The following is a 16147-nucleotide window of genomic DNA, read 5'->3' on the forward strand; positions in this document are numbered from 1 at the left end:
AGATTCAGAGGCTTACGGTAACAAAACTGCAAAAGGGCATCAACTTTGTTTATATATTAGGTTAATAGGTTTTACTATTGACGTTTGTAAAATAAAATAAGTTGGTCGACAAATTAAACTTAAGGCCCAAAACAACTTCATGACTTTTTGTTTCATCTTTTCTGATCGAATACCACAAGTCTACGACGCTTCCAACTCTGAAACGTGCGATTCCACCGCGATTCCAAACACCATAATTTGGAAATCACGATTCTGAGAAGCTTCTGAGCGATTTCCAGCGCTTCCACTTCCGATTCCGGAGCGAGAAACGCATCTCCTTCCACGTTTCCATGCTTCCTAGGTTTGTAATATTTACCTTTTTATGCTTTTTAATCAATATTAACATAAGAAAAAGAAAAAAATTTAGAGTAAAATGACGTGGAACCGAGGATTATTACTCGAGAAAAATGATGAGTTGTATTAATTCTTATAATTTGATTGGTTACGTATTTTAACTGAGGTGTCAGCTCTAGAATTTTCCAAAATGTTGAGGTGTCATCACCTGAGGAGAAACACATTGTAGTTTTATTGGATTGATACTAGATTAGAACACGGATTCTAAAACTATTTAATAAAATTAAAATTTTTAAAAAAGTGAAATATATTTTCCGAAAATAAATAGATAAAAGTTTTTAGTGAAAGAGAAGTTTTTAATTTAATACAGTAATTTATTTTTACTATTATAAAATTATTATTACAATTCTTACAATAATCTAAAGCTAAATTATCGACCACCAAAATGTTTTCAAACATTAGCTATTACGAATATTATTATTGTCTAATTTCAAAACGTTCAACAACTTATTCACAAAATGTTTTACATGCATCAATCCGTCAAAGCGTCATCTTATTAGCATCCACATACAATTTTACTCTATGTTTTACCACTAATAATGTATTCTTACACCCTAAAATATTTTAATGTTAAAATACGTTCTTTATCACCACCTATAAAATGTATTTGTGAACAAATAAAAATAATTTTTGTCTCTTTGTTTTCAGTCTTTCACTTTGACGTAGTTTCTTTTCACCACTAAAATTTGTAGTGACAGTTTGTTTAACCACTAAATTTTTTTACTCAAAAAATGTTTTGGATGAAAAACTAAGGAGAAAATATATATATGATTGCAATGAGTTTATGACCAACCCAATAAAATTTGAGAAATTAAAATACAGTTAAAAAATAAAAAGTTATAACCACGATGATATAGGAGTCTTAGATAATCTATAGATATAAAATATAAACTAAAATAAAAATCTAAAAATACTATACCATAAGAAATTTAAAATATTTATTTTAAAAAGAATAAATAAATATTGATCTTACATATCTTTAACTGAAAGAAAAAAAAATAAACTCAAAATAATATAGAAACTTTTATTTTAAAAATATATCACAAATTTCTAATAAGAAAATCAAATTTAACTAAATAATATAACAAAAAATTTAAAATTCTACAACATAATCAATTAAAATATTAAAAGAAGGAATAAACAAATATTGATAGTACGTAGATTCGTCATCCAAAATTGTATAAGATAAATAGAATAAAAGTTCTTACTATTACGAAATTGTAATTTGGGAACCCTACATTTTAGTAAACTATGTTAGACAATAAAAATCAATGAAAATTTTAAAATAATATGATGTCTATTATTCATAGATATGTAAATAGTCAGATAAGTGGAAGTAGTCAAAGATATATGTGTAGCATTATATAAAGATTGTAGTTATACATTAATTTAGTTTGTCTATCCATATATAAAGCATAGTTAAATTCAGCCTTATATGAGGTTCATCTGCAAGTGTTTTTTCGATCATAACAATCACTCATGATACCTTCTTTTGCTAACAAGGTATTCTGATCTTTCATGGTTTGTATTTGTCTCTTTAGTGTTCATGATTTTCTAGCGTACTTAAGATTTTGATTTGATATGGTATACCACTTAATATTACATCCTTATATAATAAGACATATGCTCTGTTTCCTTATGGTGATAGATAAATATTTCCTTTTTGTTTTTGGATTAATTTTTTTTGTCTTTGGTAAATATTTTTTAACTTTTTTTTTAGCGATTAACTTAGACATGTGTCAAAATCTAAGATCGTTAATTTAACGCATGTTGCGAACATGTTAAACAGTATGTTAGACACATATCAACATCTTATTAATACAATTGACATGTGTCATAATCTCATTAATGAATAATTTTAACATTAAGTTTTATATAATAAGATATAAATAAGGTATAACTATATATATACTAGGATTTGTTCAAAAAAAAAACTATATATATACTAGGTTTTCGTATAATGTAAGTGTAGTTAGGCTGATATATATATATATATATATATATATATATATATACATAGAGCTACAGATTTGGCGTTCCAAAAACAACATTGTAAATTTATGCAGTATAAAGTATTGTATCAATCAACGAAATTGAATCCAACATGTATTCTATTACTTAAAAATGTTTATTTCAACCAAATATTAATTAGAAAAATAGTTCATTATTAGTAGTTAAGTTGAAAGATAAACGTTAACAATATTTTCATATATAAATTTTAAAAATTCTAACCAAACAATCAGTTTTAATATTACAAGATCGGCTATACTGGTTTAAAAAAAAAAAAAAAAAAGATCGACTACACTGCTAAGCATTTGTTTTAAAACACATCACAATCACACGATTCTTTTTGATTCTGGTTTTGTAGAAATTTACTCATATTTTATGCAAAACCCTCGTTATGAGCCGTATTTACAACAACAAAACAAAACAAAAATTGACATAAATCAACATTTTACATTTTTCTACAAGGTTTTATTGTTTCTTTTGTTTAAAAAACTAACACTCAGTTATTTTTGTTTTAGTTAAATCAAATTTTGGTACCGCAGACTAAACTTAAATATAAATATTTTTATAGATGGAGGGTCAAATTTATTAACGGTTTTGTTTTCGATTTATTAGCAATTTTAAATTATGGGTTTAATTTACCAACAAAATAGTTGAGAGTTTAAAAATGGATCCGGTCAATGTTGAGGGGTTTTCTTGTTAAATATTCTCAAAAAAGAACCAGCAAGTGACTAACTATTTTCTTAACAGCTCTAATCATATTTCATTAGTTTATCTTTTTGGTAACTATTACTTAATATTGCTTATTCTTTTATCTACAAATATGCGGAGAAATTAAACTATACACACACTCAACTTGCAGTAGCTAGCTAATATTCTTAATTAACGAATCCTTATAGAGAACTTGCTCGAGAACATGCTAGTTAATGACAAAAACCAAAAGAAGATAATGCTTGTTTATATGACCTAACGTTGAGAATGAGACATATTTTGTCGCACTATCTTAGAGAAAGAAAGAAAAAGACAATAAAACATATAATTCACGTTTCTCATCATATAGTATCTCAATGTAAACACAACTTATGTTACGTATGGTTAGGAAATAAGTCACGTATATTTCATGTGTGGCTGATAACGAAAACTACATATTTTTCCCGACTATTAATGTTCTATTTTTACAATAAATAATTCCAAAAAAAAAATCAATAGTTGTGATAAATAATCCCATGTTGATATGCCATGTTGCGATGATATAAGGTTTACAAAAATGATAGTAAAACCGATATTGCACTATTTTAAATATTTGCTTATAAAATTGTAATGATTTGCGTTACTGTTCGGAACCAAATATTTTAAATGAGCCAAAACGTTTTTTTGTCATTGTAGGAATATCTTAAATAATAATATTATTGTTTTATAAGAAGTCGGCTAGAAAGAAAAGAACAATAATTTATATAAAATGGAATAGAATTAGAATTTAAAAAGAAAAAACAAAGGAAGAAGTAAGAAGTATTTAAGAATAGTCCCTCTATCCCATAAACATTATGTTTGGAAGCTTTTACACATTTTAAAAAAACAATGATTACTTTCTCTATTATACAAATATTGATATTTTGAAGCTTTTACATATTTAAAGAAAACAATGATTACTAAATTTAAATATATTTTTTCTTTAATTAAACTGATATTATTTAATTTTAAAGCAATAATAATTCAAAAATTTAAATATTTTCAATGATTACTTCTTGAAATTTATAAAATATCAATTTTTGTGGGATAAAAAAATATTCTAAAACATCAATCTTGGTAGGACACACAGAGTTGGTAGATAGAAGAACTATAGAAGAGGTTGGATATATATTCCATCTTTAAGACAGTGAGGGTCCTCTTTTGCGTGACTGTCAAATCTCATTCTCTTCTCTTTCCTCTCATCAACTCTCCGAGAAAGAAAGAGAAAGAAAATCTGAGTTTCCGAGAGAAAAAAAAAAAAAAANGATATTATTTAATTTTAAAGCAATAATAATTCAAAAATTTAAATATTTTCAATGATTACTTCTTGAAATTTATAAAATATCAATTTTTGTGGGATAAAAAAATATTCTAAAACATCAATCTTGGTAGGACACACAGAGTTGGTAGATAGAAGAACTATAGAAGAGGTTGGATATATATTCCATCTTTAAGACAGTGAGGGTCCTCTTTTGCGTGACTGTCAAATCTCATTCTCTTCTCTTTCCTCTCATCAACTCTCCGAGAAAGAAAGAGAAAGAAAATCTGAGTTTCCGAGAAAAAAAAAAAAAAAAATCTCAAAGATTCCTCCGATCGGTGATCTTTGTCTGTCAATATTCTCGAGAAAATTCTTCTCTTTCTCTATATATATATCATCGTCATATACTATCTTGTTGCTGCAGGTATCGTAATTTTTCTCTTCTTTTGTCTTTCATATCATCATTACACACTATTCTTCATTGTTTCTTCAATTGTGATTTATGAGTATTTTTTATAGCTTTTTTCTTCTAATAAATTACTCAGTGTTGAAACTTAACACAAAGATTATTATACGAGTTTGTTAATGTTTTTATCTTTTGTTGTTTGTTTTGAGTCTTCTTTTTTTTTACTTAAGTTGAATCGGTCGGTATTTGTTGATTTGTTCTTAGCCTTTTGTTTGATTTCTTTTTCATTTTTTCACTTAAATTGGTGTTTTTTTTTTAAGTTGGTCATTCTTAAGAGTTATGAATAATAATATGTATATGGATATGTAGAATAATAATATATTTGTTTTCAGTTTCAGATGCAAAAGGTTTAGTTTGAGGCTTTGAGCTATAAAAAACCTTTAAAAGATAACCTTTAAAAAAAAAAGAATGGAAGTGTGGGTTAATCCCTTTTGACATTTCTATATAATTCCCTTTCAAATAAAGAATTTAAAATCTTACATATTTCTGTCATGTTTGCGCTGAAATTTCTATATATTTCAAATAATTTTACCATAAATTAATTTTATGATTAGATTTACACTATTGTTTACTAATAAAAATCAATAAAACTCTAGAATGTAAAGTATTTTGAAAGAATGATTAATTTTTCTTGATCCAATAACATACATATCTGGTGACCCCAAAAAAAAAATCAAAAAGAATTAACCCTTGATCCAACATCATACATCTGATTTACATAATTACTTTATATGTCTAATCAATAACACTATAATTATATAGGAAACTACTACATACATATTTAATGATTTTATTTTATTCAGTAATNTCATCGTCATATACTATCTTGTTGCTGCAGGTATCGTAATTTTTCTCTTCTTTTGTCTTTCATATCATCATTACACACTATTCTTCATTGTTTCTTCAATTGTGATTTATGAGTATTTTTTATAGCTTTTTTCTTCTAATAAATTACTCAGTGTTGAAACTTAACACAAAGATTATTATACGAGTTTGTTAATGTTTTTATCTTTTGTTGTTTGTTTTGAGTCTTCTTTTTTTTTACTTAAGTTGAATCGGTCGGTATTTGTTGATTTGTTCTTAGCCTTTTGTTTGATTTCTTTTTCATTTTTTCACTTAAATTGGTGTTTTTTTTTTAAGTTGGTCATTCTTAAGAGTTATGAATAATAATATGTATATGGATATGTAGAATAATAATATATTTGTTTTCAGTTTCAGATGCAAAAGGTTTAGTTTGAGGCTTTGAGCTATAAAAAACCTTTAAAAGATAACCTTTAAAAAAAAAAGAATGGAAGTGTGGGTTAATCCCTTTTGACATTTCTATATAATTCCCTTTCAAATAAAGAATTTAAAATCTTACATATTTCTGTCATGTTTGCGCTGAAATTTCTATATATTTCAAATAATTTTACCATAAATTAATTTTATGATTAGATTTACACTATTGTTTACTAATAAAAATCAATAAAACTCTAGAATGTAAAGTATTTTGAAAGAATGATTAATTTTTCTTGATCCAATAACATACATATCTGGTGACCCCAAAAAAAAAATCAAAAAGAATTAACCCTTGATCCAACATCATACATCTGATTTACATAATTACTTTATATGTCTAATCAATAACACTATAATTATATAGGAAACTACTACATACATATTTAATGATTTTATTTTATTCAGTAATTCTTAATATAGTTTCAAGCTTGAAAACTAACATCAACCATTAAAAAAATGGCCGTGATAATTTTTTTTTTGTTTGTCGTCAATAAAATAATAATTTGAATATGTCTATATGTAAGTAATATTATTATTTTTAATTGAGTGGTGGTTCTGAAAATGAAAATGTATAAACTAAATGGTAGTTCTGTTTTCATGGTTTGATGGGTTGTGAATAGTAATGAGGTCTGTCTGAAGCAAGTAGCAGAACCCACAAATGTCTCATCCTCCCTGCTAAACATTGACTGCTAACTTTGGATCATCAGATTCTTCTTTTGGTCCCAAGTATAAAATCACAGACCCTTTTTGCTATTCTTTTTATTATTATTATAGTCCAAATAAAAAAAAATATATATAGGAATGGATATTATTCTAGTTTCTGTCTTGGTTTTGTGGATAACAGTCGAGTAAATACTAAATAGTAAAAAAAAAACCATTTTATTTGTCAATAAAAAAAACACACACCATTTTGTGTTCTTATGGGTTTTTACAAAGAGATTTTTTTTTTAATTGTTTGATTTAAGCTTTTTTTATTATGTTACTAAACCCAAGAAAAGTTGCTCTTTGTAGAAATAGTCTAAATCCGTTATTTTTGTCTGCACATGACAATAATATTAATAGTAATACATCATGTATATATATCTTCTCACAACTCTTGAGTTTGTGAATCTTATCCAATTGATAAATTTGTTTGATAGGTATCTAATAATGGAGGGAGACACAATCTCTGGGATGATGGGAAATGGAGCTGAGATGGATGGGAAGATTCTTCAAACGTTTCAGAAAAGTTTTGTTCAAGTGCAAAACATATTGGACCACAACCGATTGCTTATAAACGAGATAAACCAAAACCATGAGTCCAAAATCCCAGGCAACCTAGGACGAAACGTCGGTCTGATCCGAGAATTGAACAATAACGTGAGAAAAGTTGCACATCTTTATGTTGATCTTTCCAACAACTTCTCCAAATCCATGGAAGCTTCTTCCGAAGGAGACTCAGCAGGTGGCCACAGGAGAATCAGGCCTGCTTGAAGTTGAATGAGTTTAGTTTTATGTGGCTTTAAATAAAAAGAAAAGTTCTTGTCAAAAAAAAAAAGAAAAAAAGTCATAGTCTGGGGGATCATAGACTAGTAGAGAGCATATTTTGCTACTATCTCTCACGTATTTTATGTACTATCTGAATTTTCCTTTCGTTTACTTTTGTTGTCAAATGTCAACAGTTTATTCCTTAATCTCTTTTTTTCTCTAAGCAAGGTTAGATTATCCCCACTCATGCCAAGATTTCATTGAACAACCTACATAAAATTATTAAGAAACATAACACTATTTTATGTTTAGCCACTAATTAATGAAAATATAACACTATTTTAACAATATTTCTTCACAGTTTAACAATCATTAAGTGTTATAACAATCTTTTTGTTTATATTCATGTTGTTTTAGGGATTAAGTGGTGGACATGAGAAGGATAGACATGAAGTAAATTTAAGATGGATAATTAACTATAAGTTAAAATAGTTATCTACTTTATAAACAATATAATAATTTTCAGTTTTTAAGGATAATTATGAAATGTTCAAGATGTAATTGATTTAGTTTATAAAAGAAAGTTTTTAATTATTAATTTGTATTTTCCTTAATAAAATACAATGATCATTCTCTATGTAAAAATATATTTAACTGGTTAATCAATGTATGTTTAACAAAAAATGTCATAATACCATTTACTTATGACTTAAATTATTATAACAAACAATTACGAAGTTGTATAATTTTTTCCCCAATAAAATATCTAAACAGTCACAAATGTGCGACAAATATTTTTTTTCTCAAATAAACGTCACTATTTGTGACTATATAATTGTAATAAAACTGTCACTCTTGTTACAATTAATAATATCGACACCATTTAGTCGCTAATAAAGATAATTTTCAGTAAAGACTTAATTCGTAATAATATTGTGACGAAATAATTATGAATTTATGATTTTTTTTTAAATGTCACAACATAGTAACTAAAAAGTCACAAATTTGTGACAAAAGAACTTATACATTCTCAAGCTAACGTCACAAGAACCTTTTTTTCTGAAGTGAATGTTATATATAAACAAGAATTAGTTACTAGAGATAAATTGTTACAGAAAAGAAGAATTAGATATTTGAGATAAATTGTTATAGGAAACAAGAATTAGAGATTAGAGAGGGTGTTCTAATAAGAAATCTAGGTTTATTGTTCCATAAGTATAGGCTATAGCTCTCGTGGTTTGAAGGAACAGTTTTTATAGGAACATAAAGTGAGGATGAGACCATTTTATAGGAGTATTAACTAAAAATAATGTTGTTTAACATTAGACTTACTTAAAGGAGAAAATGTACTATAAGCCAGACCATGTAAATTTTGTACTTTAAAAAACAACAGAAATTCATTTTATACTAATTCATAATGTTTTTGTCAACAAAATAAATATAAGTTGTTGTGACAGGTATACAATTAAAAATCCTATACCCCTTTACTATAAAAATAATAATATAATTATTACGTCATCGCTGTTCGTTGAATACTTTGAGGGCTTGATTGGAACAACATATACTAGAGCATTAGCATTATGCAGCATAAGCATTAAGGTGCATAAGCTGTATGCTCTGATTAATATAACACATTTAGTTGATTGGTATAGTGGAGTATTAGATATTATATTTATATTTAATATATGATATTAATTAAAAAATATAATTTAAATGTGTTTCATTAAAAAAAATTATTACTCATTGCTATATAATTTTTTAAAAATATATTTTAGATTTAATCAATTTTATAAAGTGTTATATATATAAATGTGTAATTTAATAATTTTTAATTATATATATTTATAATGTTACACATTAATTACAAATAATTAATATATATTATAATTTTTTATAAAAGTTTATATCTATATTTACATTTTTAATTTCAATAAATTTTTAAAATATATAATAACACATTAAATTAAAATAAAACAGAAATATATATTATAAACGTTATATCCATATTAATATTTTAATGTATTAAATAAATTATTATATTATTTTCCATAATAACATTAAGTAGTTTCTCATATATATTATTTTATAACAAATAAATTTATCTTTTATAAAATCATAATTTTCTATTTTTACAAAATAAATTAATTATTTAAAAATTAATTTAATATATATTAATATTTTAGAGTCAAATGTTTTGGGAAATATTTTAGAGCATTGTAGCTTCTAAATGCTCTCTTATATGCTCTCTTAATAAATGTTGATTGGATGATAAAATTAAAAAAAAACTTCTTCGTATCCTCTTCCAATCAAGGCCTGAGTCTTTGAGAATGAATAATTTTTTTTCTTTTTTGTTTATTAAAGTCGGTCACAGTTACGAGTCGAGGGCAAAATAGTCATTTTGAACTGAATAGCAAAAGTTTCAAAATTGAATAAAAAAAATGCTCATGAAATGTTTTGCCCGACCCGCAACCGCAACAACAACATCTTTTAAGCTTCTCCCGCAAAATTCAGCGAAACTTTCAGAGGAATCATCTCTCAACACCAGTCACCACCACCACCGTCTAGGTTCAAAATCTCCGTCTTCCTCACGCTCTGTTTCGCCGTATGTTTATTTCCTCATTCCTTTTCTCGGTTCATTCATAGATTTGGTTTTCTCCATTTTTCTAGGGTTTCGCGCCGGGATCTGGAAATCAACATTTCGTTATGCCGGTGAGTTTGACTCCGAACGCAATCAAGGCGATAAACGCCGGCGACGTCAATTTGAAGCCGTTGTTGCAGGTTTTAGATATCAAAATGATAGGGAGAAGCCAAGAGAGAAGCCAGGAGAGGTATCGTTTCCTCATTTCCGATGGTGTTTCAGCTCAACATGCTATGGTCGCGGTTCAGCTTAATGATCGGGTCAAGTCCGGACAAGTTGATAAAGGATCTATCGTTCAGCTTATTGATTACATTTGCAGCGATGTCAAAGGCCGCAAGTAATTTTTTCTCCTCTCTGGCTAGATCTAGACCACCATTGTGTTGAAAGTGATCTCTGATTTGTTGTTTGCCGTGATAGTGTTTGAATTTTTAGTACAGTAAGTGTGAATTGGAGGTTTGATAAGTATTGTTACTGATTTTTCGTATGAAGGGAGAAAATGTTTATCTGTGTGGTTTTGTTGGACGTTTGTGTTTTATAGTCGCATCTATAGTTTTGGCATGAGAACGAAATCTGTACACTAGTTTTGGCTTTGGATACAGCTCTTTGATTCTGTGATGTACTAAGTTTCTTATTCTGTGCCTTGATAAGGAGAGTAAATAGCCTGTAATGATTTCGAGCATTCCTAGTGTGGCATTTGTGACAAACTGACAATGATTTTGCAAAAGCAATGATAGCTTCGCTTTAGATAGACACCTTTCACTGAGGACTGTTGTAGTCAGTTGCTTTTACTGTTTCTATTTTATCTGGTATTGATGAATGATTTTGGTTAGAAAATTAACTAGTGCCAAAGATTTGTGGTGTTTTTTTTGTTTGTAGTTCATGGTATTTAATGGTTGGTTGGCAGATGTGCTGGGTATCTTTTAGTGATGTAAATGGAGACTATTTTGTTGATTGTGTTAGTGGAAAATATAGTTTTAGATTTGATTTGTTGAGCATGATATATTTGAAGGAGTTTTACCTTCTTTGATGGTAATTTTCGTATGCCTCTATGCATCTGTGTACAGGGTTATTGTGGTGCTGAAAATGGAGACAATAGTACCACATTCTGAGACAGTCGGGAACCCCGCAATATTTGGAGAAACAGATACAGAAACCCAAAAGACGCTTTCAGCTGTAGGCAATATACAACCTTCGAATAGGGTTGGTTTTAATGAACCAACGGTTCAGCATTCAGTTAATAAAGCACCTCCCAGAGGCACAAACATTCATAATCCAGCCAACAGTACTTCAAGTTTCAGGCCATCTGTTCAACCTTCATATCAACCGCCTGCAAGCTACAGAAATCATGGACCCATAATGAAGAACGAGGCTCCAGCTCGAGTCATCCCTATTGCTGCTCTCAATCCATACCAAGGTCGGTGGGCTATTAAGGCTAGAGTAACTGCGAAAGGAGATATCCGACGATATAATAATGCAAAAGGAGATGGAAAAGTTTTCTCGTTTGATCTGCTTGACTCTGATGGAGGGGAGATTCGGGTTACCTGCTTTAATGCTGTTGTCGACCGATTCTATGATGTCACTGAGGTTGGGAAGGTATATTTGATTTCAAAGGGAAGTTTGAAGCCTGCACAGAAAAATTTCAACCACTTAAAGAATGAGTGGGAAATTTTCTTGGAGTCAACATCGACTGTGGAGCTTTGCCCTGATGAAGATGGCTCCATACCAAGGCAACAGTTCTCCTTCCGTCCTATAGGTGACATTGAGGACGCTGAGAACAATACCATACTCGATGTGATTGGGGTTGTGACTTCTGTGAACCCCTCAGTGCCAATCTTGAGAAAGAATGGGATGGAAACCCATAGGAGAATCCTGAATCTGAAGGATGAATCGGGAAAAGCTGTAGAGGTAACATTATGGGGAGAATTCTGTAACCGAGATGGTCGGCAACTTGAAGAGATGGTTGATTCAGCCTCTCACCCGGTTTTAGCTATAAAAGCTGGAAAAGTAAGCGACTTCAGTGGGAAGTCTGTGGGGACAATCTCTTCAACACAGCTTTTCATAAATCCAGATTTCCCTGAAGCCCATAAACTGAGGAACTGGTTCGATCACGGGGGAAAAGATACTGCATCCTTCTCCATTTCTAGAGATACCATGCCTGGAGGAAGTTCAAGGAATGAGATAAGAAAAAGTGTTTCTCAGATCAAAGAGGAAGGCCTTGGAAGATCAGAGAAGCCTGACTGGATCACTGTGAAAGCAACTGTATCATTCATCAAAACAGATAGCTTCTGTTACACAGCTTGCCCTTTGATGATTGGAGATAAACAATGCAACAAAAAGGTGACACGGTCTGGAACAAACAGGTGGCTCTGTGACCGGTGCAACCAAGAGTCTGATGATTGCGACTACAGATACCTGCTTCAGGTGCAGATACAAGACCACACTGGGTTGACTTGGGTAACTGCGTTTCAAGAAACGGGAGAAGAAATCATGGGATGTCCGGCTAAGAAGCTTTACGCATTGAAATACGAACTAGAGAAGGAGGAAGAATTTGCAGAGATTGTTAGAGACAGACTGTTTCATCAGTATATGTTAAAGCTGAAGATCAAAGAGGAATCGTATGGGGATGAACAAAGAGTTAAGATGACAGTGGTGAAGGTAGATGCGGTGAATTATACATCCGAAAGTAAATTCTTGCTTGATTTGCTCATAAGGTAAGGTATTTTATAGGTTTTACATTGAGAGTTTTCATGTAACAACTCAGAATATGCAAACTTGAGTTTAGTACCCTACTATATGATGAATTCTGTTGAATCTTTTTGATTCAATGAAGCTTAAGCGTTATGGTTTCAAATCTCATTTGGTTTTTCGGATTCAAGAAACAACAAATATTACTTTTGACAAAAGTTCATTGCTGCAACATCAAACGAATACACAGAGAAAGAGAACAGATTACAATGGTGTAAGAAAGATATATAGGTTAAGCTTAGGTTCTCTTGACAGGGTCGAAGTTGGAGACGCCGAGGACGACACCAATGATGACGGTGAGGACGAGGCCACCAGAAGCAATACTGAGCAAGAAATTCTTGAGGGAAGGAGAGATTCCAGAACCAGCAGCTTCAGCGACATCCGGGATAACCATGGAAGCAGTGAGAGCAGCCGCAGAGATTCCGGCCAAAGCTTTGTCCATCTTGAGCGCCTTAACTTGGAGTCTCTGTGCTCTGCCTCCAGGTGCAACCAAGGCCTTGGATGGTTTCAGAGTCAATGGTTTGAGGAAAGGAGATGAACGGGTCTGGTTAAGTGGCGTGACCAATGACATCGCGGAGGTAGAAGCCATATCTTCCGATCTCTTTTGGTCTCTCTCTCTGTCTCTCTAGATTGATATTGTGAGATTCTTCTCTTTCGAAATGTGTGAAGTTGCTGAGGAGAATGGTATTTGACAAGGGAGATTTGGGAAAATGATGTTCGGAGATTGGAGGTGTGAGATATGAGTCTTACGTGGCAGCGTCTAAGCTTCCAAATGGCTTATTGGATAGATAACGTTATCTTCATTTGAGATTACTGTGGTTGCTATTGGGCGTGATAAAAAAAATATCGTACTGTAGTACATCGAGTCTCCGATTCCATAATTGACAAATTGGTTAAGGTAAAACCGAATTGAGAGGTGGATAGTTTTCGGTTCGATTAAGATTTTGGAAAATTTTATGAAGAACATAAAAATAGTTCCAACAATTTTGGTTCTCAGTTCTCACACACTTAAATTGTATATACAAAGTGTTTGAACAAATAATCAGTAGGGATAAATTCTCAGTGATCACAAATTATGAAATTATTACAAACCCACCCCCAAAACGTAAACATATTGTTGGCAACATTTGCCTTTGAAGTTGAAAAGTAATCAACCCCTCAGTAAATATGATACAAAAAAAACCCAAAAAGGCTTCACATTTTTCGAAGGTTGTCCAACCTCGCCTGAAGGTCACTATCTATTCCTCCGCCATCCTCAGCTCCGGTTGCCTCAGCTTGTACCACTTTGTTCTTTGTTGCTGGTACTGCGACCGCACCAGATGGAGCATTCACCAGCTGAAACACAGATATAAAAAGTCCAATCAGTTTTGTTAAGTATGGTAACCAATGTAAAACCTAAAGGGCTCTATATAACAAGTATACAGTTTCAAGATCGAGTTTTTTTTAAAAGTTTGTATAAGATGTTTCAGTTTATTCAGATTTAACATCCATAAGTGGAAAAGTAGAGTAAATGGTAGCTAAGATTTTGATGTTTTTACCTCTTGGTTGATGTCGATTCCGATTTCGTCAAGGACTTGACTAACAAGATCTTCAGTCTCTTCTTCTTCCTCATCTCCTTCCAAAGCATCATCAATAGCATCTCCCATGACCTCAGAGACCATCTCCATTTTCTCGTTCTGCCTCTCAAATTCTTGCATGATTTTCTGCAGAGAAGGGAGGTTCATCTGCCTGTTCATCTGCCCCATAGCTTTAGTCACACCTTTCATCGCCTCACCCATCGCTTGTGTTGATTTCAGAGTCTGAAGAAAACGAAACATAAGTTGATTATTATTGCCTTTGCAGGACATAAAAGTATAATGCGTTTCTTTCATTAAGACCTTTTGGTGCATACCTGGATCCTGAGAGATACACCTTGGAGTTGGGATTTAAGCTTGTAGAACTTCTCAATCTGGTGCCGCGTTCTGATAAGATCCTTTGCCATCACTTTAACAGCTCCCTGTGAGAAAGTTATCCAACAAATGATAAGTCAATTGACACAAGTATGTCGTAACTTTGAAAGAACACAGCCTGTTCAGACACCTACTTTTAGCATCAGTGTAATCATTTAGTGATGCAGAAACTGTAGAGGGATAGCTATAAACAGAGAAGGAGCAGCACAGAGTTGTCAACTAACTAACTCAGCTAGTCATTTTAACTTCCACACAAAATAAAATATACATGGTAGGTAATGAAGAACGTAGGGTAGAAGAGAAAAAACAAACCATCTGGCCTTGCTTAGCGGTCTTTTTAATCTCGGCGATGAGTTTCTTTTCTTGAGTTTGAAGGCCTTGCCTCTCCCTCTCTATCTCTCTGATCGACTTATCCAGCATCCGCTTGTTCTCCCGCAGTAGCTCTGCAAACAAAACAAAAAAAAAAATACATGATTTAATATAAAAAAATTCACTCTCTTTAAGCTACACAAAACAATGCACTAACATATGATTTGAAACAGAGCAACTAAAGCAACTAATCAAAACTTCACTTTTAAGGCTACACAAAACACTGCACAATAAATATCATGTAATAACCCTTTTTGATTGAAACAAAGCAAAAGAGACAAGTCATCCTCACATAATTAAAAGGCAAATCATCAAACCAATCAAATGCTATAATATCACTTCATCAAAACGATCAAACACATTAAAAAAACCTAATTGGATCCGATTTCAAATCCAATCCTAAACCTACATGAAATTTTTCACTAAGTAAAAAATGAAATCGAGTAGCAACAACAGACGAAAAAGAGAGAGAGAGAGGGAGCGAAGGATTAAGAAGAACCTGCGGGAGTTTTACGCTTTCCGAAGATTGAATTCATCATGATAGATTTAATACGATGAACCAAATTTAAAGTAAAAAAAAAACACCAAATCTCGAACCGTTGAAGAAGAAGAAAGCTCCAACGAAATTTATTGAAAATTTTTCTGCTAAAAAAAAAAAAAACCTTTCGATCGGAACGACGAAACGCGTGAAAGAGAGAAAGAGATTCTTGACTCTTCTTTTTCTTCGTCGTAAAGAAGGAAGGAGGAACCTCAAGTTTCTTATATTTATCAACTATAGTACAAATCTTTCTTAATATTAATATCTGACTCCTATCTTTTTGTTTGGAACAAACCCCCCCCCCCTCCCC

The 16147-nt window shown here is 30.9% G+C and overlaps 4 protein-coding genes across 5 annotated transcripts; 2 read left to right on the forward strand and 2 right to left on the reverse strand.

The window, feature by feature from the left end:
- LOC104766581 (protein ELF4-LIKE 3) lies at positions 4568 to 7818 on the forward strand. Of its 2 annotated transcripts, none has more exons than XM_010490493.2 (2): positions 4568 to 4811; positions 7271 to 7818. In XM_010490493.2, the coding sequence occupies exon 2, from the start codon at positions 7281 to 7283 to the stop codon at positions 7602 to 7604; it is 324 nt and encodes a 107-aa protein (XP_010488795.1). In that variant the 5' UTR covers positions 4568 to 4811; positions 7271 to 7280; the 3' UTR covers positions 7605 to 7818. The 2 variants fall into 2 exon arrangements, with proteins under 2 accessions (XP_010488795.1, XP_019096796.1); XM_019241251.1 differs by lacking the exon at positions 4568 to 4811 and adding an exon at positions 5668 to 5691.
- LOC104766582 (replication protein A 70 kDa DNA-binding subunit A) lies at positions 10055 to 13181 on the forward strand. Its single transcript, XM_010490494.2, has 3 exons — positions 10055 to 10163; positions 10266 to 10573; positions 11301 to 13181. Exons 2-3 carry the CDS (start codon positions 10302 to 10304, stop codon positions 12949 to 12951), a joined length of 1923 nt encoding a protein of 640 aa, XP_010488796.1. The 5' UTR covers positions 10055 to 10163; positions 10266 to 10301; the 3' UTR covers positions 12952 to 13181.
- LOC104766583 lies at positions 13107 to 13670 on the reverse strand. The gene has a single exon (XM_010490495.2). It carries the CDS (start codon positions 13568 to 13570, stop codon positions 13220 to 13222), a length of 351 nt encoding a protein of 116 aa, XP_010488797.1. The 5' UTR covers positions 13571 to 13670; the 3' UTR covers positions 13107 to 13219.
- Positions 13995 to 16031, reverse strand: LOC104766584 (vacuolar protein sorting-associated protein 2 homolog 1). Its single transcript, XM_010490497.1, has 5 exons — positions 15799 to 16031; positions 15243 to 15373; positions 14873 to 14977; positions 14520 to 14780; positions 13995 to 14316 (listed from the first exon to the last, which is right to left on the reverse strand). The coding sequence occupies exons 1-5, from the start codon at positions 15836 to 15838 to the stop codon at positions 14176 to 14178; spliced, it is 678 nt and encodes a 225-aa protein (XP_010488799.1). The 5' UTR covers positions 15839 to 16031; the 3' UTR covers positions 13995 to 14175.

The sequence above is a fragment of the Camelina sativa genome, chromosome 19 (assembly GCF_000633955.1).
Source record: "Camelina sativa cultivar DH55 chromosome 19, Cs, whole genome shotgun sequence".
NCBI classification, from domain to species: Eukaryota; Viridiplantae; Streptophyta; class Magnoliopsida; order Brassicales; family Brassicaceae; genus Camelina; species Camelina sativa.

Excerpts from the sequence above, each read along its gene's own strand:
- LOC104766581 (XM_010490493.2), top strand. The coding sequence starts at position 7,281 with ATGGAGGGAGACACAATCTCTGGGATGATGGGAAATGGAGCTGAGATG.
- LOC104766582 (XM_010490494.2), top strand. The coding sequence starts at position 10,302 with ATGCCGGTGAGTTTGACTCCGAACGCAATCAAGGCGATAAACGCCGGC. Across the intron at positions 10,574-11,300 it reads AGCGATGTCAAAGGCCGCAA|GGTTATTGTGGTGCTGAAAA; the intron begins GTAATTTTTTCT and ends ATCTGTGTACAG.
- LOC104766583 (XM_010490495.2), bottom strand. The coding sequence starts at position 13,570 with ATGGCTTCTACCTCCGCGATGTCATTGGTCACGCCACTTAACCAGACC.
- LOC104766584 (XM_010490497.1), bottom strand. The coding sequence starts at position 15,838 with ATGATGAATTCAATCTTCGGAAAGCGTAAAACTCCCGCAG. Across the intron at positions 14,781-14,872 it reads GTGTATCTCTCAGGATCCAG|ACTCTGAAATCAACACAAGC; the intron begins GTATGCACCAAA and ends CGTTTTCTTCAG. Across the intron at positions 14,317-14,519 it reads GAATCGACATCAACCAAGAG|CTGGTGAATGCTCCATCTGG; the intron begins GTAAAAACATCA and ends TCTGTGTTTCAG.